The 25,499-nt window shown below is 57.8% G+C and overlaps 1 protein-coding gene across 2 annotated transcripts in view; it reads left to right on the plus strand.

The window, feature by feature from the left end:
- ADAMTSL5 (ADAMTS like 5) overlaps nt 1-25,499 on the plus strand; it is a 287,008-nt gene that overhangs the window by 17,239 nt on the left and 244,270 nt on the right. Inside the window, exon 2 of one of the 2 annotated variants that reach the window (XM_078668537.1) lies at nt 4,551-4,623. In XM_078668537.1, the coding sequence (XP_078524663.1) occupies nt 4,551-4,623 (73 nt within the window). Of the gene's footprint in view, nt 1-4,550; nt 4,624-25,499 lie in introns of those variants that run through there. The other variant, XM_078668538.1, reaches the window with a different exon arrangement.

Here is a 25,499-nt window from a genome sequence, read left to right on the forward strand (position 1 = left end):
TTACTGTAGTACCCGGCACTGACAGAAACATCCACTAAAGGATGCACTGTGTGTGCTCACACTGATAGTGACTGAGTTACTGTAGTACCCGGCACTGACAGGAACATCCACTAAAGGATGCACTGTGTGTGCTCACACTGATAGTGACTGAGTTACTGTGGTACCCGGCACTGACAGGAACATTCACTAAAGGATGCACTGTGTGTGCTCACACTGATAGTGACTGGAAGCCTCATTTATGAGAAAGTCGCGCAGTGAAGCGCCGCAAGATACTCTGCAGAGCTGCACCGTGTGAGAAGGAAAGGGCAGCAAGTGCCAGGTTTAAAGCAGCGCGGCACATTCCTGTCCCTTCTCGTGGTTCAAGGGCGCTGTACTGCATGCAGGACTATTTTGGTGCAGGAAGCGGCACCTTTCTGAACAAAAAGCAATCCTGGGAGGGGTATTCCTCTTTCTCTGTGTGCTGCAGAAGGCAGCACACAGAGAAAGGTGAGGAAAGAAAGAGAACTAGGGATATTTCCCCTCCTTTTGCCTCCCTTGGGAAGGTGTATGTTTTTGGCACATCCCTAGGTTTACAGGTTCTTGTACATCTGGCGATGCGTCTAAATCCACGGGAGTGGCGTGGGGACCCCCACACACCGCCCGGGGAGCGCCTTCCACGAGCAGGGTAACGGAATGCAGCGGTTTGTGCTGCATTGAGTCATTGAAGATTTTTGAAGCCTCACACAGTGGCTTTGCATGGTTTGAGAAATCTGACCGAGTTTGCGTCACAGATGTACCACCTTGCGTGGTGCAAACATGACACACGCCTCTCATAAAGGAGGCCCTCCGTTACTTAGGGCCTTACTATGGCTTTGGCTGTGTGGGAGCAGGGCCACCACGCTGCTGCCCTGCTCCCACACCACCAAAGCCAAAACAGAACACCCGCCAGATGATGACTTTTTAAGTCGCAGGCGGGCAGTTCTTTGGCGTTCCCTCGGCAGCGCCTTTGAAAACGGCACAAAATGGGAGCGCTGAAGCATGTTCCTGCATGGGCTGAACGGCACAACGTTGTGCATTCTGTCCCGTGCAGGCACAAGGGGGTACATGCACACAGTGGGGCCCCCTGCATGCACCCCATGGCGCAGAGGCACCAAGGGGCTGTTTCCTCACAGTCACACTTTTCATGGCGGCTGCACTGCCATAAAAACTTCAGCGTGAGTAAACTTGTATTATGCTTGGCGGGGCCGCAGCGGCCTCACCAAGCATATTGCGGCCCTCAAGACAGCAGCGCCACTGCCGAAGATCTCTGATCCGTGGCGGTTGAAATGGTCTAAGGGTGGCCCGACCGCCCCAGTCATAATAGGGCGGTCAGAAGACCGCCAAGCCCCCAGGGGCCTCATTTATGAGAAATTACGCATCGCTGCGTGAAAGCAGCGATGCGTCACTTCTCAGTGCGCACTCTTATTTAATGTATGACGCATCATGTCGCAAGGAGTTACAGATACGTCAGTATTTCTGACATATCTGTAGGCGCAAAAGTGACGCATTGCTGGGGTGTGTCACAAAAGTGACGCAACTCCAGCAATGTGTCCTTTCACATGGGGCAAGCCCCATGTGAAAGGGCCTGCGTCAGTCTTACGCCTGCTGTGAGGCAGGCGCAAGATTTTGACGCAACGGTGTCCTAAAAGTGACGCAGTAAAATCTCATAGATTTCACTGCGTCACTATTATAAGGCTTTTTGCGGGGAAACGCCCCCCTGCATACATTATACCTGACGCAGGTATAATGTAGCGCAGGGGTTTACAAAGTGACGCATCTGCTTAGATGCGTCACTTTGTAAATAGAGCGCAACAGGAGGCATGTTTTACGCCGCTGATGCGTCACAAAAAGTGATGCATCGGAAGCGCAAAAGTGACGCAAGGCCTCATAAATGAGGCCCCAGGAGTCTGACGGTCTGTGGACCGCCTGACTCATAATAAGCGCCTAAGTCTTTCAGTGGTAACACTGGCAGTAATAATGACTGAGGTACTATTATTTTTCATTGGAAACGGCTGAGTTATTAAAGATTGAACTGTAGTATTGGTATCGGTGGTACCACACTGACAGTGACTGAGTTACTGTTGTATTGTCCTTCGTAATGGTTGAGTTAGTAAGGCTTGAACTGTAGTATTGGTATCGGTGGTACCACACTGACAGTGACTGAGTTACTGTTGTATTGTCCTTCGTAATGGTTGAGTTAGTAAGGCTTGAACTGTAGTATTGGTATCGGTGGTACCGCACTGACAGTGACTGAGTTACTGTTGTATTGTCCTTCGTAATGGTTGAGTTAGTAAGGCTTGAACTGTAGTATTGGTATCGGTGGTACCACACTGACAGTGACTGAGTTACTGTTGTATTGTCCTTCGTAATGGTTGAGTTAGTAAGGCTTGAACTGTAGTATTGGTATCGGTGGTACCACACTGACAGTGACTGAGTTACTGTTGTATTGTCCTTCGTAATGGTTGAGTTAGTAAGGCTTGAACTGTAGTATTGGTATCGGTGGTACCACACTGACAGTGACTGAGTTACTGTTGTATTGTCCTTCGTAATGGTTGAGTTAGTAAGGCTTGAACTGTAGTATTGGTATCGGTGGTACCACACTGACAGTGACTGAGTTACTGTTGTATTGTCCTTCGTAATGGTTGAGTTAGTAAGGCTTGAACTGTAGTATTGGTATCGGTGGTACCGCACTGACAGTGACTGAGTTACTGTTGTATTGTCCTTCGTAATGGTTGAGTTAGTAAGGCTTGAACTGTAGTATTGGTATCGGTGGTACCACACTGACAGTGACTGAGTTACTGTTGTATTGTCCTTCGTAATGGTTGAGTTAGTAAGGCTTGAACTGTAGTATTGGTATCGGTGGTACCACACTGACAGTGACTGAGTTACTGTTGTATTGTCCTTCGTAATGGTTGAGTTAGTAAGGCTTGAACTGTAGTATTGGTATCGGTGGTACCACACTGACAGTGACTGAGTTACTGTTGTATTGTCCTTCGTAATGGTTGAGTTAGTAAGGCTTGAACTGTAGTATTGGTATCGGTGGTACCGCACTGACAGTGACTGAGTTACTGTTGTATTGTCCTTCGTAATGGTTGAGTTAGTAAGGCTTGAACTGTAGTATTGGTATCGGTGGTACCGCACTGACAGTGACTGAGTTACTGTTGTATTGTCCTTCGTAATGGTTGAGTTAGTAAGGCTTGAACTGTAGTATTGGTATCGGTGGTACCACACTGACAGTGACTGAGTTACTGTTGTATTGTCCTTCGTAATGGTTGAGTTAGTAAGGCTTGAACTGTAGTATTGGTATCGGTGGTACCGCACTGACAGTGACTGAGTTACTGTTGTATTGTCCTTCGTAATGGTTGAGTTAGTAAGGCTTGAACTGTAGTATTGGTATCGGTGGTACCACACTGACAGTGACTGAGTTACTGTTGTATTGTCCTTCGTAATGGTTGAGTTAGTAAGGCTTGAACTGTAGTATTGGTATCGGTGGTACCACACTGACAGTGACTGAGTTACTGTTGTATTGTCCTTCGTAATGGTTGAGTTATTAAGGCTTGAACTGTAGTATTGGTATCGGTGGTACCACACTGATAGTGACTGCTTTCCTGTAGTGTTGGCAGTGATAGAGAACAAGTTACTAAAAGAGGCACTGCCGGTGTTCACGCTCATAGTGACTGAGTTGCTGTTCTATTGCCGTTGGTAATTACTGAGGGGCATATTACCAAGCTGAAGTATCGCTGCTTTCTCGGCACAATTCGCCGAGAAAACAGCGATACTTCTAGAGCCCTATCCACAAGGGCAATTTAACGTCTGGCTCAAGCCCACTTTGCATGTCGGCGACAAACATCGCTAATGACATGCAAAGTGGGCGTTCCCACGTCCAACCACATGTAAAATGTGGTTGGAGGTGGGAACACCCTATTACCAAGGCAGGCGTTGAGAGAGGGAGACCTGCGATAAACTCGTTTATCGCAGGTCTCCCAACGCCTGCTCTGACCAGGCGTTAGGCATTGTTAACATGGGGGTGTGGATCATAAAGCTGAATCCACCCCCCCATACTATCAAGGCACACATTAGCGCGTGATAACAACTCTTGTTTTCACGCGCTAAGGTTCACTATCACCGGCTATTGCAGGATTTATTATCGCCTACGTGTTGCGCGTTGATAATATCGCGCTAACGCGGCGAGAAAACCGGCGATAGCCGGCGATAGTGAAATGTGCGATGTGCGTTTTTTAATGCACATCTTGTTAATATGCCCCTGAGTTATTAAGGGTTTCACACTGGCAGTAATAGTGACTGACTTTCAAAGCATGTACTGGTTGTAGCGGCACTTATAGAGAGAGTTAGTAAGGTCTTCACTGATAGTGACTGGAGACCAAGTCTGTGGAAACATATTCTGCTTTGAATCATAGAACAAATGGGTCTGTTTTGGGGTGGGACAGACGAGGAGGGAGCAAGATAAGGAAATAACGGGGTAGGCGTCACAACGCACCATTACTAACTTTCCTCTTTGTGCTTCCGTGCAGGTCGAGTCACCATGGGAGAATCCTGCTTCTCGTCTGCTGGAGTGTTAGTGTTGGAGAAGTGAACAGTGCACAGGTACAGCCAGGGGAGAGCAGCATAGATGGGTATTTGGACAAAATTGAGTTGTAAATATGGGAGATAGAATTTATCGGAAAAATACATTGTGATACAAAGATATTGTGATGCAGAAATATTGTCAAGAATATAGATTTGTATTCAAGTAAGTAATATCGCTGTTAAATATATTGTTGCTGTTAATATAATTTCCACTAATATAGTTGTAAAAAAAAAAGAATTATCTTTATGGGCCCCGCTGCGAGTCTGGTGGTCCGAGGAATGCCAGATTCGTATTGGTGCGGCAGTGGTGGATTCAGACATCGCCACACCGGAGGTTCTGACCGCCCTATTACACTCAGGCAGTCGGTCAGCAGGCTCTGTGAGGAAACCGTCATTCCCTGGCGTAGAAGCCGTGGTCAACGGCCGCAATATGCTTGGCGGGACCGCCACGCTCCCGCTGAACAAGTTACTTACCTTCTGTAACGATATATCTGTAAGAGACATTAGTTAGTTATAGATTCCTTACCTTAGAATATCCCCAGCCGTCAGACTGAATCCGGAAAGTTTTTCGTCAGCAGTACCTCTGCGCGTCGCAAGGTGGCGTCAGTCAGCTCCTCGTTCGTCATTGGCATTGTGTCGCCGGGATGATGTCGCAGTAGCTACTTGGAGCCCGCCCCACGTGCGCTGACGTTAGTTCTGTATGCGACTTTCCGCGCCAGAAACACAGAGCCATGCAAGACACTGACCACTGGTGCACAAAACTAGGGCCCTGAAAGAATATCCTTAACCATAGAAATCAGTTCACAGAATGGGGAGGATGGGTGGGGTGGTAAGGAATCTATAACTAATGTCTATTACAGATATATCTTTACCGAAGGTAAGTATATTGTTCATCTGAAAGAAACACGTTAGTTATAGATTCCTTACCTTAGAATATATACCCCAGCAATACTAACCCTGGAGGTGGGTCTGCGAACCAAGATCACACCAGATAGTCCTGGAGAACAGAACGCCCAAAGAAGCCATCTCTCCGGACTTGACTGTCAAGACAGTAGTGTTTCGTAAATGTGTGCAAGGAAGCCCATGTAGCTGCCTGACAGATGTCATTCAGAGGAACGCCTCGACCCAGAGCATTGGTTGCTGCCGTCGCCCTGGTGGAATGGGCACGCAGCCCCACTGGAGGCTCCTTCTTCGCCAGAGAATAGCAGGCTTTGATACACAAAACGACCCATCAGGAGACAGTCCGCTTGTGTACGGCCCAACCTTTCTTGGCGCCCCGTACCCAAAAAAGAGCTGGTCATCCACCCGGAACAGTTAAAAGAAAGCGCACGTTTCAGGGCCAGACCGTGGAGCCTCTCTTCCTCTTTTGAAGGATGTGGTGGCGGAAAGAAGGTGGGCAAAGTGATGGTCTGCCTGATGTGAAAGGCAGTGACAACCTTGGGCGGGAAGGATGGACGAGTCCTGAGAACTACCTTGTCCAGATGGACAGACAGGAAAGGAGGCTTAGAGGAAAGAGCCTGGAGCTCACTCACTCTTCTGGTAGATGTGATGGCTACCAGGAATGCAGTTGTAAGTGTCAGAAGTCTCAAAGGACAGTTGTGAAGCGGCTCGAAGGGAGCACACATTAAATAAGATAAAACCAGATCAAGTCCCACTGAGGAATAACGAAATGAATAGGAGGAAAGAGATGAGTTATGCCTTTCAAGAAACAATTGACAACATGGGGACTTGAAAAGAGAAGGCTGATCTGGAAGCCGAAGGAAGGCAGAAATGACTGAGATTTAGGCCTTGATATGCCCAGAGCAGAGCGTCGCCTAGCGAGGGCCGCCTTGGAAATTCCAACGCGCAGAATTGCTGACATTGCGAGTTCTCTTCGGTGGCGCATAGATCTAACCAAGGCTCTTCCCACTGTTGAAAGAGATCTTGCATCACCTCAGAGTGAAGACGCCATTCGTGATCCATCATGCACCTGCAGCTGAGTTTGTCGGCCCTGGCGTTCAGTGAACCTGCCAGGTGTTGAACCACCAGGGATATGCCCTGAAGTTCCAGCCATGTCCAGAGGCGGAGGGCCTCCTGACATAGGACCCCACCCGCCCTGTTTGTTGCAGTACCACATGGCATTGGTGTTGTCTGTGAATACCTGCACTACTCTTCTCCGGACAGAGGGAAGGAATGCCTTGAGTGCCAGATGGATCGCCCTGAGCCCCAGAAGGGTGATATGGAGCCCGGACTCCACCAGAGACCAGAGGCCTCTGATCTCCGCCTCTCCCATGTGGCCGCCCTATTCCTAAAGGGATGCGCCCGTCACCACTGTGTTTTCTGGTTGGAGAAAGGAGAGGGATCTGCCGTTGAACCAATCTTGGTTCGTGAGCCACCATTGCAATTGTCGTGCAGCGCCCACTTGGACGCAATCGGACGAATTCCCCTGATGCTGCACACATGGGAACTTCATTTCCCACTGCAGAGCCTACATATGTCACCTGGCATGATCGACCAGCAGGATGCAGGAGGCCAAGAGGCCCAGCAGCCTCAGGGTCATTCTGACTGACACCCGGGATAGAGGATGAAAGATCGCAATCATAGCCCGAATATCCCATACTCGCTGTTTGGGAGGATAAACCCAAAACTGTGTCGTGTCCAGAACTGCACTGATAAAAAGGAGCTTCTGGGAGGGAATCAGGTGTGACTTCAGCACCTGGGGCGAGCCCACCTTCAACAGCCAGTCGCCGAGATAGGGGAAGACTGTAACCCCTGATCTGCGCAGATTTGCTGCGACCACCACCATCACTTTCGTGAACACCCGAGATGCGCTGGTAATGCCAAAGGGGAGCATGGTAAACTGAAAGTGCTCGTGGCCTACTGTGAACCGTAGGTATCGCTGGTGTTCCGGCAGGACGGGTATGTGAAAATAAGCGTCCTGCATGTCCAACATTACCAACCAGTCTCCGGGGTCAAGGGCAGACAGGACCTGAGCCAGTGTCAACATTTTGAACTTCTCCTTCCGGAGGAAGCGGTTGACGTTCCTGAGATCCAAGATAAGATGCAGGCCTTTGTCCTTCTTGGGCACCAGAAAGTAGTGGGAATAGCAACCACGACCTACTTCTGGGACAGGAACTCGCTTGATGGCCCCCTTGGCCAAGAGTGCCGTAACTTCCTGCTGAAGAAGGGCCAGGTCATCCTCCGACATGCGATGGAATTGAGGTGGCATGAACAGAGAGTTAGTCTCGAAGGAGAGGGAGTAACCACTTCGGACTATCTGCAAAACTCACTTGTCCAATGTGATGTCTAGCCACTGGGGGAGGTGATGGCAAATCCTGCCGCCCAGTGGCGATTGATGGGCCTGAAAGGCTTGACTAGAAGGGTTTAGAGGCTGCTGCAGAGGGGGTGCCGGTGGACTGGCCCGCCTTTGGACCCCTGACCCACGGCGGGGGTATCCACGTCCCCGGCCGCGTAGAGGCTGGACAGCTTGCGCAGGCATGTGGCTCTGGGCGGAACGTGGCGGGGCACCCCATCCTTAGCCACGAAAGGGGCGCAAAGCAGACTGCGCTGGGTGGGAGGTGGAAGCGAGACCTAAGGATCCGGCCATAGCCCTAGAATCCTTAAAGCACTCGTGCGAGTTGTCTTCCTTGTCGCCAAACAGGCGACGGCCATCAAAAGGCATGTCCAAAAGCGTTGCTTGAACATCACCCGAGAAGCCAGTGAACCTCCACGAGGCGTAGCGTTTCGGTGCTACCAACGTGGAAATCGTCCTGCCCAGTGAGTAGGCGGTGTCCAGCCCACACCGAATGGCAAACTTCTCAGTGTCTGCATGGCCCGGGCCTCCCTGCAGCACCTGCGCAACCGTGTCCTACACTGAGTGGGAGTAACGGCCCAATGGACATGCAGTGTTTACCGACAACAGTACCAAGCTGGAGGAAAAAAAGATCTTCTTCCCAAGGTGGTCCAGCTTCTTGGATTCCCTATCAGGTGGTGCATTAGGGAATGCGCCTTTGGAGGTTGAGGCTTGGACTACCAAGCTCTCTGGGGTGGGATGGGAAGAGAGGAAACTGGGGTCACCCGGGGTCGGGCAGTGGCGTCGGGCAATCACCCTGTCCAAAGGAGCCCCTGTGTTGGGCTTGGACCAAGTGCCCAAAAGGATGTCCGGAAGGGCCTCATTGAACGGCAGCAGGGGCTCCGAAGAGGCAGCTTCCGTCTGCAGCACCTCGGTCAGGAGGATAGTCCTGACCACCACCATAGGAAGCTCGAGGTTTAAGGCCTCGGCTGCCCCAAGCAACACCACTGCGTAAGACGCACCCTCATCCATAGTCACGGTAGGGTGAGAAAGCATGTTAACCCCTTCCATGCTGATGACGGCCCCCGGCCATAATGCATCACGGTGGGCGTGTGCTGATGACGGCTGGGGGCCGTCATGAACCCGCCCACTGTTTAAAAGTGCCGCACAGGCGCAGAATCACGGCCGCGCCCAAGGGGTTAAGGTCTGTGGAGGTGTCCAGACCACAGATGTCACCCAGCTCCTCTCTCCTGTCCTGTTCTTCTAACTGGTCTGCAAAAGGGTCCACAGACCCCTCCCAGTCCTCCTCCCCCTCTCCTGGTGGTAGGAAATATCAGGCGAGAACAGGGGTGCGAAAGTATGGGTCGGCGTCGGTCCGACTCCGTGACCTCAACGAGGGGGAGGCTGGGGACAAAACCGGTTTCTGAGGCAGTGGGGGTGTCGTCACTGGATTCGGCGCCGGAGGAGGTGCCACGAAGTCAAGGGCATCGAAGGACTAGAGCCCCCAGCCGAGTCCGCAGGGCGCGCCGGCAGAGCCAGGCTGCCCGAAGATGGAGTGCAAGGCTTCATAAAAGCTTCAAAGCAGGGCAGGGGTCGCACCGGCTTCCGGAAAGGGAGGGAAGGCCAGAGTCGACCCAACAGGCTCCGCAGGCGGGGCCGGACGACTACCTTCCGCTTTTCATGTTGCGTCAGCCGACGGACGGTGAGAACGCAAAAAGCAACGATGCTTCTTCGCCTTCTTCTTGTTCTTCGAACACGAAGACTTCAATGACGAGTGGCGGTGGTGGCTCCACGACCGCTGGGCTTTCAAGACCGTTCCTGCAAAGAGTTCGGGTTCATGGCCCAAAAGCACAGGAGGTGCAGGTCTGTGACCAACAATAATTTGTGACAGGAGTCACAAGCTTTGAAACCGGTCCGATCCCTCTGTGCACCAGGAGTCGATCGACAAAAGTCGCAAAAACGGAGTCAAGAAGTGGCTTGAGGTGCCGCTTAAAGACTTTGATAGAAAAGCAGACATTTGAGGTGAGCAGATCTAGAGTGTCTCTGGTGTTGAGAGTGCTCTATAAAGGAGCTGCTTTCCATTTAAACTTGAGAACTACCCAGAGTTCTCTGCTTCTTTTTTTCATAATTTATGCATCACTCTATGCCTGAGGTATTGTTTAGACTTATACTGATACTGGGTGATCCCTTGTGTCTGGACAAATCTATACTGCTTTGAAAAGCTCTAATTAGAGAGAAACCCTGTGTCAGGGGCTGCTTTTATTCATTTCAGGTTGGCTTGGTTGGTATTTTACCGATTTAATGCTATAATATTGTGCTTGGAGTGGTAATTGAGTTTTGTCATTTTACAGCTCGGCGTGGACAGCTCTGTGCTAGTCCTATGCTTGAAGACTTTGCTGTAGAAATGGCAAAATACTTTGTCCATTTCTATCGTGGCATGGATGGCACTGTGCTAATCCTATGCTTAAAGACTTTGATAGAAAAGCAGATATTTGAGATGAGCAGATCTAGGGGCATATTAGAAAGAACTTCGTTAAAATTATCGCCATTTTTCCAATTAAAGCCCAGGTTAGATGTCCTGCGCATCTAACCTGGGCTTCTATTGGAATTCTATAACGCATATTAGCAAGCCCATTATTGCCGTTTTAGCAGCAGTTTCCTGCCGATAAAACGGCGATAATTTTAATGAAGTTCTTGCTAATATGTCCCTCTGTGCGGCCAGGCAGGGGTCACTCTAACACTCTGTGCGCCCTGGAAGGGATCAGCCTAAGGATTTGTGCATCCTGGCAGGGGTATGTTAAACACTCTATGCAGCCAGGCAGGGGTCGGCGTTGGAGTCTGCATGACCTGTCAGGGGGTCGGTCTAAGGATCGGTTCACCCTGGCAGGGGTATGTCTAACACTGTGCGCCCCGGCAGGGGTCAGTCTAACACCATGAGTGGCCGGGCAGGGGTCCATATAACACTCTGTGCGCCCTAGCAGGGGTCAGTCTATTACTCTATGCGGCCTGGGCAAGGATATGTCTAACACTCTGTGCTCCCTGGCAGGGGTCCGTCTAATGATCGGTTGGCCCTGGCAGGGGTATGTCTAAAACTCTATGCTGGCAGGCAGGGGTCTGCATAGGAGTCTACGTGACCAGGCAGGGGTCGGTTTAAGGCTGTGTATGACATGGCAAGGGTGGTCTAGAAAGGTCTGTGTGGCCAGGTAGCGGTCAGTCTGTAAGGCCCTAGTGGTCAGTCAAAGGCTCTCTGTGGCCTGGCAGAGGTGGGTTCAGAGGCTCTCTGTGTCCTGGCAGAGGTGGGCTCAGAGGCTCTCTGTGTCCTGGCAGAGGTGGGCTCAGAGGCTCTCTGTGTCCTGGCAGAGGTGGGTTCAGAGGCTCTCTGTGTCCTGGCAGAGGTGGGCTCAGAGGCTCTCTGTGTCCTGGCAGAGGAGGGTTCAGAGGCTCTCTGTGGCCTGGCAGAGGTGGGTTCAGAGGCTCTCTGTGTCCTGGCAGAGGTGGGCTCAGAGGCTCTCTGTGGCCTGGCAGAGGTGGGTTCAGAGGCTCTCTGTGTCCTGGCAGAGGTGGGCTCAGAGGCTCTCTGTGGCAGAGGTGGGCTCAGAGGCTCTCTGTGGCCTGGCAGAGGTGGGTTCAGAGGCTCTCTGTGTCCTGGCAGAGGTGGGCTCAGAGGCTCTCTGTGGCCTGGCAGAGGTGGGCTCAGAGGCTTTCTGTGTGCTGGCATAGGTGGGCTCAGAGGCTCTATGTGGCCTGGCAGAGGTGGGCTCAGAGGCTCTCTGTGGCAGAGGAGGGTTCAGAGGCTCTCTGTGGCAGAGGTGGGCTCAGAGGCTCTCTGTGGCAGAGGTGGGCTCAGAGGCTCTCTGTGTCCTGGCAGAGGTGGGCTCAGAGGCTCTCTGTGGCCTGGCAGAGGTGGGCTCAGAGGCTCTCTGTGTCCTGGCAGAGGTGGGCTCAGAGGCTCTCTGTGGCCTGGCAGAGGTGGGCTCAGAGGCTCTCTGTGTCAGAGGTGGGCTCAGAGGCTCTCTGTGGCCTGGCAGAGGTGGGCTCAGAGGCTCTCTGTGGCAGAGGAGGGTTCAGAGGCTCTCTGTGGCAGAGGTGGGCTCAGAGGCTCTCTGTGGCAGAGGTGGGTTCAGATGCTCTCTGTGGCAGAGGTGGGCTCAGAGGCTCTCTGTGTCCTGGCAGAGGTGGGCTCAGAGGCTCTCTGTGGCCTGGCAGAGGTGGGCTCAGAGGCTTTCTGTGTGCTGACAGAGGTGGGCTCAGAGGCTCTCTGTGGCCTGGCAGAGGTGGGCTCAGAGGCTTTCTGTGTCCTGGCAGAGGTGGGCTCAGATGCTCTCTGTGTCCTGGCAGAGGAGGGCTCAGAGGCTCTCTGTCGCCTGGCAGAGGTGGGCTCAGAGGCTTTCTGTGGCCTGGCAGAGGTGGGCTCAGATGCTCTCTGTGGCTTGGCAGAGGTGGGCTCAGAGGCTCTCTGTGTCCTGACAGAGGTGGGCTCAGAGGCTCTCTGTGGCCTGCCAGAGGTGGGCTCAGAGGCTCTCTGTGGCAGAGGTGGGTTCAGAGGCTCTATGTGTCCTGGCAGAGGTGGGCTCAGAGGCTCTCTGTGTCCTGGCAGAGGTGGGTTCAGAGGCTCTCTGTGTCCTGGCAGAGGTGGGCTCAGAGGCTCTCTGTGGCAGAGGTGGGCTCAGAGGCTCTCTGTGTCCTGGCAGAGGTGGGCTCAGAGGCTCTCTGTGTCCTGGCAGAGGTGAGCTCGGAGGCTCTCTGTGTCCTGGCAGAGGTGGGCTCAGAGGCTCTCTGTGTCCTGGCAGAGGTGGGCTCAGAGGCTCTCTGTGTCCTGGCAGAGGTGGGCTCAGAGGCTCTCTGTGTCCTGGCAGAGGTGGGCTCAGAGGTGTCCTGGCAGAGGTGGGTTCAGAGGCTCTCTGTGTCCTGGCAGAGGTGGGCTCAGAGGCTCTCTGTGTCCTGGCAGTGGTGGGCTCAGAGGCTCTCTGTTTCCTGGCAGAGGTGGGTTCAGAGGCTCTCTATGTCCTGGCAGAGGTGGGCTCAGAGGCTCTCTGTGGCCTGGCAGAGGTGGGCTCAGAGGCTCTCTGTGGCAGAGGTGGGTTCAGAGGCTCTCTGTGTCCTGGCATGGGTGGGCTCAGAGGCTCTCTGTGGCAGAGGTGGGCTCAGAGGCTCTCTGTGTCCTGGAGGTGGTTTCAGAGGCTCTCTGTGGCAGAGGTGGGCTCAGAGGCTCTCTGTGGCCTGACAGAGGTGGGCTCAGAGGCTCTCTGTGGCCTCGATGTGGGCTCAGAGGCTCTCTGTGGCCTGGCAGAGGTGGGCTCAGAGGCTCTCTGTGGCCTGGCAGAGGTGGGTTCGGAGGCTCTCTGTGTCCTGGCAGAGGTGGGTTCAGAGGCTCTCTGTGGCAGAGGTGGGCTCAGAGGCTCTCTGTGGCCTGGCAGAGGTGGGCTCAGAGGTTCTCTGTGTCCTGGCAGAGGTGGGCTCAGAGGCTCTCTGTGGCCTGGCAGAGGTGGGCTCAGAGGTTCTCTGTGTCCTGGCAGAGGTGGGTTCAGAGGCTCTCTGTGTCCTGGCAGAGGTGGGCTCAGAGGCTCTCTGTGGCAGAGGTGGGCTCAGAGGTTCTCTGTGGCAGAGGTGGGCTCAGAGGCTCCCAGTGGCCTGGCAGAGGTGGGCTCAGAGCCTCTCTGTGTCCTGGCAGAGGTGGGTTCAGAGGCTCTCTGTGTCCTGGCAGAGGTGGGCTCAGAGGCTCTCTGTGTCCTGGCAGAGGTGGGCTCAGAGGCTCTCTGTGTCCTGGCAGAGGTGGGTTCAGAGGCTCTCTGTGTCCTGGCAGAGGTGGGTTCAGAGGCTCTCTGTGTCCTGGCAGAGGTGGGCTCAGAGGCTCTCTGTGTCCTGGCAGAGGTGGGCTCAGAGGCTCTCTGTGGCAGAGGTGGGCTCAGAGGTTCTCTGTGGCAGAGGTGGGCTCAGAGGCTCTCTGTGGCAGAGGTGGGCTCAGAGGCTCTTTGTGGCCTGGCAGAGGTGGGCTCAGAGGCTCTCTGTGTCCTGGCAGAGGTGGGTTCAGAGGGTTTCTGTGGCAGTGGTGGGCTCAGAGGCTCTCTGTGGCATAGGTGGGCTCAGAGGCTCTCTGTGTCCTGGCAGAGGTGGGTTCAGAGGCTCTCTGTGTCCTGGCAGAGGTGGGCTCAGAGGCTCTCTGTGTCCTGGCAGAGGTGGGCTCAGAGGCTCTCTGTGTCCTGGCAGAGGTGGGTTCAGAGGCTCTCTGTGGCATAGGTGGGTTCAGAGGTTCTCTGTGTCCTGGCAGAGGTGGGCTCAGAGGCTCTCTGTGGCCTGGCAGAGGTGGGTTCAGAGGCTCTCTGTGTCCTGGCAGAGGTGGGCTCAGAGGCTCTCTGTGGCCTGGCAGAGGAGGGCTCAGAGGCTCTCAGTGGCCTGGCAGAGGTGGGCTCAGAAGCTCTCAGTGGCCTGGCAGAGGTGGGCTCAGAGGCTCTCTGTGTCGTGGCAGAGGTGGGCTCAGAGGCTCTCAGTGGCCTGGCAGAGGTGGGCTCAGAGGCTCTCTGTGTCCTGGCAGAGGTGGGCTCAGAGGCCCTCTGTGGCCTGGCAGAGGTGGGCTCAGAGGCTCTCTGTGGCAGAGGTGGGTTCAGAGGCTCTCTGTGGCCTGGCAGAGGTGGGCTCAGGGGTTCTCTGTGGCAGAGGTGGGTTCAAAGGCTCTATGTGGCCTGGCAGAGGTGGGCTCAGAGGCTCTCTGTGGCCTGGCAGAGGTGGGCTCAGAGGTTCTCTGTGGCCTGGCAGAGGTGGGCTCAGAGACTCTCTGTGTCCTGGCAGAGGTGGGTTCAGAGGCTCTCTGTGTCCTGGCAGAGGTGGGCTCAGAGGCTCTCTGTGGCCTGGCAGAGGTGCGCTCAGAGGCTCTCTGTGGCCTGGCAGAGGTGGGCTCAGAGGCTCTCTGTGTCCTGGCAGAGGTGGGCTCAGAGGCTCTCGTTGTCCTGGCAGAGGTGGGTTCAGAGGCTCTCTGTGGCAGAGGTGGGTTCAGAGGCTCTCTGTGGCAGAGGTGGGCTCAGAGGCTCTCTGTGGCAGAGGTGGGCTCAGAGGCTCTCTGTGGCAGAGGTGGGCTCAGAGGCTCTTTGTGGCCTGGCAGAGGTGGGCTCAGAGGCTCTCTGTGGCCTGGCAGAGGTGGGCTCAGAGGCTCTCGTTGTCCTGGCAGAGGTGGGTTCAGAGGCTCTCTGTGGCAGAGGTGGGCTCAGAGGTTCTCTGTGGCAGAGGTGGGCTCAGAGGCTCTCTGTGGCAGAGGTGGGTTCAGAGGCTCTCTGTGTCCTGGCAGAGGTGGGCTCAGAGGCTCTCTGTGTCCTGGCAGAGGTGGGCTCAGAGGCTCTCTGTGTCCTGGCAGAGGTGGGCTCAGAGGCTCTTTGTGGCCTGGCAGAGGTGGGCTCAGAGGCTCTCTGTGTCCTGGCAGAGGTGGGTTCAGAGGGTCTCTGTGGCAGAGGTGGGCTCAGAGGCTCTCTGTGGCAGAGGTGGGCTCAGAGGCTCTCTGTGGCAGAGGTGGGCTCAGAGGCTCTCTGTGGCCTGGCAGAGGTGGGCTCAGAGGCTCTCTGTGTCCTGGCAGAGGTGGGTTCAGAGGCTCTCTGTGGCAGAGGTGGGCTCAGAGGCTCTCTGTGTCCTGGCAGAGGTGGGCTCGGAGGCTCTCCGTGGCAGAGGTGGGCTCAGAGGCTCTCTGTGGCAGAGGTGGGTTCAGAGGCTCTCTGTGTCCTGGCAGAGGTGAGCTGGGAGGCTCTCTATGGCCTGGCAGAGGTGGGCTCAGAGGCTCTCTGTGTCCTGGCAGAGGTGGGCTCAGAGGCTCTCTGTGTCCTGGCAGAGGTGGGCTCAGAGGCTCTCTGTGGCCTGGCAGAGGTGGGCTCAGAGGCTCTCTGTGGCCTGGCAGAGGTGGGTTCAGAGGCTCTCTGTGGCAGAGGTGGGCTCAGAGGCTCTCTGTGTCCTGGCAGAGGTGGGCTCAGAGGCTCTCTGTGGCCTGGCAGTGGTGGGCTCAGAGGCTCTCTGTGTCCTGGCAGAGGTGGGCTCAGAGGCTCTCTGTGGCAGAGGTGGGCTCAGAGGCTCTCTGTGTCCTGGCAGAGGTGGGTTCAGAGGCTCTCTGTGTCCTGGCAGAGGTGGGTTCAGAGGCTCTCTGTGTCCTGGCAGAGGTGGGTTCAGAGGCTCTCTGTGGCCTGGCAGAGGTGGGCTCAGAGGCTCTCTGTGGCCTGGATGTGGGCTCAGAGGCTCTCTGTGTCCTGGCAGAGGTGGGCTCAGAGGCTCTCTGTGGCAGAGGTGGGTTCAGAGGCTCTCTGTGTCAGAGGTGGGCTGAGAGGCTCTCTGTGGCAGAGGTGGGTTCAGAGGCTCTCTGTGTCCTGGCAGAGGTGGGCTCAGAGGCTCTCTGTGGCATAGGTGGGTTCAGAGGTTCTCTGTGTCCTGGCAGAGGTGGGCTCAGAGGCTCTCTGTGTCCTGGCAGAGGTGGGCTCAGAGGCTCTCTGTGGCCTGGCAGAGGTGGGCTCAGAGGCTCTCTGTGGCAGAGGTGGGCTCAGAGGCTCTCTGTGGCAGAGGTGGGTTCAGAGGCTCTCTGTGTCCTGGCAGAGGTGGGTTCAGAGGGTCTCTGTGGCAGCGGTGGGCTCAGAGGCTCTCTGTGTCCTGGCAGAGGTGGGCTCAGAGGCTCTCTGTGTCCTGGCAGAGGTGGGTTCAGAGGCTCTCTGTGTCCTGGCAGAGGTGGGCTCAGAGGCTCTCTGTGTCCTGGCAGAGGTGGGCTCAGAGGCTCTCTGTGGCCTGGCAGAGGTGGGCTCAGAGGCTCTCTGTGGCAGAGGTGGGTTCAGAGGCTCTCTGTGGCCTGGATGTGGGCTCAGAGGCTCTCTGTGTCCTGGCAGAGGTGGGCTCAGAGGCTCTCTGTGGCAGAGGTGGGTTCAGAGGCTCTCTGTGGCCTGTCAGAGGTGGGCTCAGAGGCTCTCTGTGGCCTGGCAGAGGTGGGCTCAGAGGCTCTCTGTGGCCTGGCAGAGGTGGGATCAGAGGCTCTCTGTGGCCTGGCAGAGATGGGCTCAGAGGCTCTCTGTGTCCTGGCAGAGGTGGGCTCAGAGGCTCTCTGTGGCCTGGCAGAGATGGGCTCAGAGGCTCTCTGTGTCCTGACAGAGGTGGGCTCAGAGGCTCTCTGTGGCCTGGCAGAGGTGGGCTCAGAGGCTCTCTGTGGCAGAGGTGGGCTCAGAGGCTCTCTGTGTCCTGGCAGAGGTGGGCTCAGAGGCTCTCTGTGTCCTGGCAGAGGTGGGCTCAGAGGCTCTCTGTGTCCTGGATGTGGGCTCAGAGGTTCTCTGTGGCAGAGGTGGGCTCAGAGGCTCTCTGTGTCCTGGCAGAGGTGGGTTCAGAGGCTCTCTGTGTCCTGGCAGAGGTGGGCTCAGAGGCTCTCTGTGTCCTGGCAGAGGTGGGTTCAGAGGCTCTCTGTGGCCTGGCAGAGGTGGGCTCAGAGGCTCTCTGTGGCCTGGATGTGGGCTCAGAGGCTCTCTGTGTCCTGGCAGAGGTGGGCTCAGAGGCTCTCTGTGGCAGAGGTGGGTTCAGAGGCTCTCTGTGGCAGAGGTGGGTTCGGAGGCTCTCTGTGTCCTGGCAGAGGTGGGCTCAGAGGCTCTCTGTGGCATAGGTGGGTTCAGAGGTTCTCTGTGTCCTGGCAGAGGTGGGCTCAGAGGCTCTCTGTGTCCTGGCAGAGGTGGGTTCAGAGGCTCTCTGTGTCCTGGCAGAGGTGGGCTCAGAGGCTCTCTGTGTCCTGGCAGAGGTGGGCTCAGAGGCTCTCTGTGGCCTGGCAGAGGTGGGCTCAGAGGCTCTCTGTGGCAGAGGTGGGCTCAGAGGCTCTCTGTGGCAGAGGTGGGTTCAGAGGCTCTCTGTGTCCTGGCAGAGGTGGGTTCAGAGGCTCTCTGTGGCAGCGGTGGGCTCAGAGGCTCTCTGTGTCCTGGCAGAGGTGGGTTCAGAGGCTCTCTGTGGCATAGGTGGGTTCAGAGGTTCTCTGTGTCCTGGCAGAGGTGGGCTCAGAGGCTCTCTGTGGCCTGGCAGAGGTGGGTTCAGAGGCTCTCTGTGTCCTGGCAGAGGTGGGCTCAGAGGCTCTCTGTGGCCTGGCAGAGGAGGGCTCAGAGGCTCTCAGTGGCCTGGCAGAGGTGGGCTCAGAAGCTCTCAGTGGCCTGGCAGAGGTGGGCTCAGAGGCTCTCTGTGTCGTGGCAGAGGTGGGCTCAGAGGCTCTCAGTGGCCTGGCAGAGGTGGGCTCAGAGGCTCTCTGTGTCCTGGCAGAGGTGGGCTCAGAGGCCCTCTGTGGCCTGGCAGAGGTGGGCTCAGAGGCTCTCTGTGGCAGAGGTGGGTTCAGAGGCTCTCTGTGGCCTGGCAGAGGTGGGCTCAGGGGTTCTCTGTGGCAGAGGTGGGCTCAAAGGCTCTATGTGGCCTGGCAGAGGTGGGCTCAGAGGCTCTCTGTGGCCTGGCAGAGGTGGGCTCAGAGGTTCTCTGTGGCCTGGCAGAGGTGGGCTCAGAGACTCTCTGTGTCCTGGCAGAGGTGGGTTCAGAGGCTCTCTGTGTCCTGGCAGAGGTGGGCTCAGAGGCTCTCTGTGGCCTGGCAGAGGTGCGCTCAGAGGCTCTCTGTGGCCTGGCAGAGGTGGGCTCAGAGGCTCTCTGTGTCCTGGCAGAGGTGGGCTCAGAGGCTCTCGTTGTCCTGGCAGAGGTGGGTTCAGAGGCTCTCTGTGGCAGAGGTGGGTTCAGAGGCTCTCTGTGGCAGAGGTGGGCTCAGAGGCTCTCTGTGGCAGAGGTGGGCTCAGAGGCTCTCTGTGGCAGAGGTGGGCTCAGAGGCTCTTTGTGGCCTGGCAGAGGTGGGCTCAGAGGCTCTCTGTGGCCTGGCAGAGGTGGGCTCAGAGGCTCTCGTTGTCCTGGCAGAGGTGGGTTCAGAGGCTCTCTGTGGCAGAGGTGGGCTCAGAGGTTCTCTGTGGCAGAGGTGGGCTCAGAGGCTCTCTGTGGCAGAGGTGGGTTCAGAGGCTCTCTGTGTCCTGGCAGAGGTGGGCTCAGAGGCTCTCTGTGTCCTGGCAGAGGTGGGCTCAGAGGCTCTCTGTGTCCTGGCAGAGGTGGGCTCAGAGGCTCTTTGTGGCCTGGCAGAGGTGGGCTCAGAGGCTCTCTGTGTCCTGGCAGAGGTGGGTTCAGAGGGTCTCTGTGGCAGAGGTGGGCACAGAGGCTCTCTGTGGCAGAGGTGGGCTCAGAGGCTCTCTGTGGCAGAGGTGGGCTCAGAGGCTCTCTGTGGCCTGGCAGAGGTGGGCTCAGAGGCTCTCTGTGTCCTGGCAGAGGTGGGTTCAGAGGCTCTCTGTGGCAGAGGTGGGCTCAGAGGCTCTCTGTGTCCTGGCAGAGGTGGGCTCGGAGGCTCTCCGTGGCAGAGGTGGGCTCAGAGGCTCTCTGTGGCAGAGGTGGGTTCAGAGGCTCTCTGTGTCCTGGCAGAGGTGAGCTGGGAGGCTCTCTATGGCCTGGCAGAGGTGGGCTCAGAGGCTCTCTGTGTCCTGGCAGAGGTGGGCTCAGAGGCTCTCTGTGTCCTGGCAGAGGTGGGCTCAGAGGCTCTCTGTGGCCTGGCAGAGGTGGGCTCAGAGGCTCTCTGTGGCCTGGCAGAGGTGGGTTCAGAGGCTCTCTGTGGCAGAGGTGGGCTCAGAGGCTCTCTGTGTCCTGGCAGAGGTGGGCTCAGAGGCTCTCTGTGGCCTGGCAGTGGTGGGCTCAGAGGCTCTCTGTGTCCTGGCAGAGGTGGGCTCAGAGGCTCTCTGTGGCAGAGGTGGGCTCAGAGGCTCTCTGTGTCCTGGCAGAGGTGGGTTCAGAGGCTCTCTGTGTCCTGGCAGAGGTGGGTTCAGAGGCTCTCTGTGTCCTGGCAGAGGTGGGTTCAGAGGCTCTCTGTGGCCTGGCAGAGGTGGGCTCAGAGGCTCTCTGTGGCCTGGATGTGGGCTCAGAGGCTCTCTGTGTCCTGGCAGAGGTGGGCTCAGAGGCTCTCTGTGGCAGAGGTGGGTTCAGAGGCTCTCTGTGTCAGAGGTGGGCTGAGAGGCTCTCTGTGGCAGAGGTGGGTTCAGAGGCTCTCTGTGTCCTGGCAGAGGTGGGCTCAGAGGCTCTCTGTGGCATAGGTGGGTTCAGAGGTTCTCTGTGTCCTGGCAGAGGTGGGCTCAGAGGCTCTCTGTGTCCTGGCAGAGGTGGGCTCAGAGGCTCTCTGTGGCCTGGCAGAGGTGGGCTCAGAGGCTCTCTGTGGCAGAGGTGGGCTCAGAGGCTCTCTGTGGCAGAGGTGGGTTCAGAGGCTCTCTGTGTCCTGGCAGAGGTGGGTTCAGAGGCTCTCTGTGGCAGCGGTGGGCTCAGAGGCTCTCTGTGTCCTGGCAGAGGTGGGCTCAGAGGCTCTCTGTGTCCTGGCAGAGGTGGGTTCAGAGGCTCTCTGTGTCCTGGCAGAGGTGGGCTCAGAGGCTCTCTGTGTCCTGGCAGAGGTGGGCTCAGAGGCTCTCTGTGGCCTGGCAGAGGTGGGCTCAGAGGCTCTCTGTGGCAGAGGTGGGTTCAGAGGCTCTCTGTGGCCTGGATGTGGGCTCAGAGGCTCTCTGTGTCCTGGCAGAGGTGGGCTCAGAGGCTCTCTGTGGCAGAGGTGGGTTCAGAGGCTCTCTGTGGCCTGTCAGAGGTGGGCTCAGAGGCTCTCCGTGGCAGAGGTGGGCTCAGAGGCTCTCTGTGGCAGAGGTGGGTTCAGAGGCTCTCTGTGTCCTGGCAGAGGTGAGCTGGGAGGCTCTCTATGGCCTGGCAGAGGTGGGCTCAGAGGCTCTCTGTGTCCTGGCAGAGGTGGGCTCAGAGGCTCTCTGTGTCCTGGCAGAGGTGGGCTCAGAGGCTCTCTGTGGCCTGGCAGAGGTGGGCTCAGAGGCTCTCTGTGGCCTGGCAGAGGTGGGTTCAGAGGCTCTCTGTGGCAGAGGTGGGCTCAGAGGCTCTCTGTGTCCTGGCAGAGGTGGGCTCAGAGGCTCTCTGTGGCCTGGCAGTGGTGGGCTCAGAGGCTCTCTGTGTCCTGGCAGAGGTGGGCTCAGAGGCTCTCTGTGGCAGAGGTGGGCTCAGAGGCTCTCTGTGTCCTGGCAGAGGTGGGTTCAGAGGCTCTCTGTGTCCTGGCAGAGGTGGGTTCAGAGGCTCTCTGTGTCCTGGCAGAGGTGGGTTCAGAGGCTCTCTGTGGCCTGGCAGAGGTGGGCTCAGAGGCTCTCTGTGGCCTGGATGTGGGCTCAGAGGCTCTCTGTGTCCTGGCAGAGGTGGGCTCAGAGGCTCTCTGTGGCAGAGGTGGGTTCAGAGGCTCTCTGTGTCAGAGGTGGGCTGAGAGGCTCTCTGTGGCAGAGGTGGGTTCAGAGGCTCTCTGTGTCCTGGCAGAGGTGGGCTCAGAGGCTCTCTGTGGCATAGGTGGGTTCAGAGGTTCTCTGTGTCCTGGCAGAGGTGGGCTCAGAGGCTCGCTGTGTCCTGGCAGAGGTGGGCTCAGAGGCTCTCTGTGGCCTGGCAGAGGTGGGCTCAGAGGCTCTCTGTGGCAGAGGTGGGCTCAGAGGCTCTCTGTGGCAGAGGTGGGTTCAGAGGCTCTCTGTGTCCTGGCAGAGGTGGGTTCAGAGGCTCTCTGTGGCAGCGGTGGGCTCAGAGGCTCTCTGTGTCCTGGCAGAGGTGGGCTCAGAGGCTCTCTGTGTCCTGGCAGAGGTGGGTTCAGAGGCTCTCTGTGTCCTGGCAGAGGTGGGCTCAGAGGCTCTCTGTGTCCTGGCAGAGGTGGGCTCAGAGGCTCTCTGTGGCCTGGCAGAGGTGGGCTCAGAGGCTCTCTGTGGCAGAGGTGGGTTCAGAGGCTCTCTGTGGCCTGGATGTGGGCTCAGAGGCTCTCTGTGTCCTGGCAGAGGTGGGCTCAGAGGCTCTCTGTGGCAGAGGTGGGTTCAGAGGCTCTCTGTGGCCTGTCAGAGGTGGGCTCAGAGGCTCTCTGTGGCCTGGCAGAGGTGGGCTCAGAGGCTCTCTGTGGCCTGGCAGAGGTGGGATCAGAGGCTCTCTGTGGCCTGGCAGAGATGGGCTCAGAGGCTCTCTGTGTCCTGGCAGAGGTGGGCTCAGAGGCTCTCTGTGGCCTGGCAGAGATGGGCTCAGAGGCTCTCTGTGTCCTGACAGAGGTGGGCTCAGAGGCTCTCTGTGGCCTGGCAGAGGTGGGCTCAGAGGCTCTCTGTGGCAGAGGTGGGCTCAGAGGCTCTCTGTGTCCTGGCAGAGGTGGGCTCAGAGGCTCTCTGTGTCCTGGCAGAGGTGGGCTCAGAGGCTCTCTGTGTCCTGGATGTGGGCTCAGAGGTTCTCTGTGGCAGAGGTGGGCTCAGAGGCTCTCTGTGTCCTGGCAGAGGTGGGTTCAGAGGCTCTCTGTGTCCTGGCAGAGGTGGGCTCAGAGGCTCTCTGTGTCCTGGCAGAGGTGGGTTCAGAGGCTCTCTGTGGCCTGGCAGAGGTGGGCTCAGAGGCTCTCTGTGGCCTGGATGTGGGCTCAGAGGCTCTCTGTGTCCTGGCAGAGGTGGGCTCAGAGGCTCTCTGTGGCAGAGGTGGGTTCAGAGGCTCTCTGTGGCAGAGGTGGGTTCAGAGGCTCTCTGTGTCCTGGCAGAGGTGGGTTCAGAGGCTCTCTGTGGCAGCGGTGGGCTCAGAGGCTCTCTGTGTCCTGGCAGAGGTGGGTTCAGAGGCTCTCTGTGGCATAGGTGGGTTCAGAGGTTCTCTGTGTCCTGGCAGAGGTGGGCTCAGAGGCTCTCTGTGGCCTGGCAGAGGTGGGTTCAGAGGCTCTCTGTGTCCTGGCAGAGGTGGGCTCAGAGGCTCTCTGTGGCCTGGCAGAGGAGGGCTCAGAGGCTCTCAGTGGCCTGGCAGAGGTGGGCTCAGAAGCTCTCAGTGGCCTGGCAGAGGTGGGCTCAGAGGCTCTCTGTGTCGTGGCAGAGGTGGGCTCAGAGGCTCTCAGTGGCCTGGCAGAGGTGGGCTCAGAGGCTCTCTGTGTCCTGGCAGAGGTGGGCTCAGAGGCCCTCTGTGGCCTGGCAGAGGTGGGCTCAGAGGCTCTCTGTGGCAGAGGTGGGTTCAGAGGCTCTCTGTGGCCTGGCAGAGGTGGGCTCAGGGGTTCTCTGTGGCAGAGGTGGGTTCAAAGGCTCTATGTGGCCTGGCAGAGGTGGGCTCAGAGGCTCTCTGTGGCCTGGCAGAGGTGGGCTCAGAGGTTCTCTGTGGCCTGGCAGAGGTGGGCTCAGAGACTCTCTGTGTCCTGGCAGAGGTGGGTTCAGAGGCTCTCTGTGTCCTGGCAGAGGTGGGCTCAGAGGCTCTCTGTGGCCTGGCAGAGGTGCGCTCAGAGGCTCTCTGTGGCCTGGCAGAGGTGGGCTCAGAGGCTCTCTGTGTCCTGGCAGAGGTGGGCTCAGAGGCTCTCGTTGTCCTGGCAGAGGTGGGTTCAGAGGCTCTCTGTGGCAGAGGTGGGTTCAGAGGCTCTCTGTGGCAGAGGTGGGCTCAGAGGCTCTCTGTGGCAGAGGTGGGCTCAGAGGCTCTCTGTGGCAGAGGTGGGCTCAGAGGCTCTTTGTGGCCTGGCAGAGGTGGGTTCAGAGGCTCTCTGTGTCAGAGGTGGGCTGAGAGGCTCTCTGTGGCAGAGGTGGGTTCAGAGGCTCTCTGTGTCCTGGCAGAGGTGGGCTCAGAGGCTCTCTGTGGCATAGGTGGGTTCAGAGGTTCTCTGTGTCCTGGCAGAGGTGGGCTCAGAGGCTCTCTGTGTCCTGGCAGAGGTGGGCTCAGAGGCTCTCTGTGGCCTGGCAGAGGTGGGCTCAGAGGCTCTCTGTGGCAGAGGTGGGCTCAGAGGCTCTCTGTGGCAGAGGTGGGTTCAGAGGCTCTCTGTGTCCTGGCAGAGGTGGGTTCAGAGGCTCTCTGTGGCAGCGGTGGGCTCAGAGGCTCTCTGTGTCCTGGCAGAGGTGGGCTCAGAGGCTCTCTGTGTCCTGGCAGAGGTGGGTTCAGAGGCTCTCTGTGTCCTGGCAGAGGTGGGCTCAGAGGCTCTCTGTGTCCTGGCAGAGGTGGGCTCAGAGGCTCTCTGTGGCCTGGCAGAGGTGGGCTCAGAGGCTCTCTGTGGCAGAGGTGGGTTCAGAGGCTCTCTGTGGCCTGGATGTGGGCTCAGAGGCTCTCTGTGTCCTGGCAGAGGTGGGCTCAGAGGCTCTCTGTGGCAGAGGTGGGTTCAGAGGCTCTCTGTGGCCTGTCAGAGGTGGGCTCAGAGGCTCTCTGTGGCCTGGCAGAGGTGGGCTCAGAGGCTCTCTGTGGCCTGGCAGAGGTGGGATCAGAGGCTCTCTGTGGCCTGGCAGAGATGGGCTCAGAGGCTCTCTGTGTCCTGGCAGAGGTGGGCTCAGAGGCTCTCTGTGGCCTGGCAGAGATGGGCTCAGAGGCTCTCTGTGTCCTGACAGAGGTGGGCTCAGAGGCTCTCTGTGGCCTGGCAGAGGTGGGCTCAGAGGCTCTCTGTGGCAGAGGTGGGCTCAGAGGCTCTCTGTGTCCTGGCAGAGGTGGGCTCAGAGGCTCTCTGTGTCCTGGCAGAGGTGGGCTCAGAGGCTCTCTGTGTCCTGGATGTGGGCTCAGAGGTTCTCTGTGGCAGAGGTGGGCTCAGAGGCTCTCTGTGTCCTGGCAGAGGTGGGTTCAGAGGCTCTCTGTGTCCTGGCAGAGGTGGGCTCAGAGGCTCTCTGTGTCCTGGCAGAGGTGGGTTCAGAGGCTCTCTGTGGCCTGGCAGAGGTGGGCTCAGAGGCTCTCTGTGGCCTGGATGTGGGCTCAGAGGCTCTCTGTGTCCTGGCAGAGGTGGGCTCAGAGGCTCTCTGTGGCAGAGGTGGGTTCAGAGGCTCTCTGTGGCAGAGGTGGGTTCAGAGGCTCTCTGTGTCCTGGCAGAGGTGGGTTCAGAGGCTCTCTGTGGCAGCGGTGGGCTCAGAGGCTCTCTGTGTCCTGGCAGAGGTGGGTTCAGAGGCTCTCTGTGGCATAGGTGGGTTCAGAGGTTCTCTGTGTCCTGGCAGAGGTGGGCTCAGAGGCTCTCTGTGGCCTGGCAGAGGTGGGTTCAGAGGCTCTCTGTGTCCTGGCAGAGGTGGGCTCAGAGGCTCTCTGTGGCCTGGCAGAGGAGGGCTCAGAGGCTCTCAGTGGCCTGGCAGAGGTGGGCTCAGAAGCTCTCAGTGGCCTGGCAGAGGTGGGCTCAGAGGCTCTCTGTGTCGTGGCAGAGGTGGGCTCAGAGGCTCTCAGTGGCCTGGCAGAGGTGGGCTCAGAGGCTCTCTGTGTCCTGGCAGAGGTGGGCTCAGAGGCCCTCTGTGGCCTGGCAGAGGTGGGCTCAGAGGCTCTCTGTGGCAGAGGTGGGTTCAGAGGCTCTCTGTGGCCTGGCAGAGGTGGGCTCAGGGGTTCTCTGTGGCAGAGGTGGGTTCAAAGGCTCTATGTGGCCTGGCAGAGGTGGGCTCAGAGGCTCTCTGTGGCCTGGCAGAGGTGGGCTCAGAGGTTCTCTGTGGCCTGGCAGAGGTGGGCTCAGAGACTCTCTGTGTCCTGGCAGAGGTGGGTTCAGAGGCTCTCTGTGTCCTGGCAGAGGTGGGCTCAGAGGCTCTCTGTGGCCTGGCAGAGGTGCGCTCAGAGGCTCTCTGTGGCCTGGCAGAGGTGGGCTCAGAGGCTCTCTGTGTCCTGGCAGAGGTGGGCTCAGAGGCTCTCGTTG

Source organism: Lissotriton helveticus, chromosome 12 (genome assembly GCF_964261635.1).
Source record: "Lissotriton helveticus chromosome 12, aLisHel1.1, whole genome shotgun sequence".
Lineage (NCBI taxonomy): Eukaryota > Metazoa > Chordata > Amphibia > Caudata > Salamandridae > Lissotriton > Lissotriton helveticus.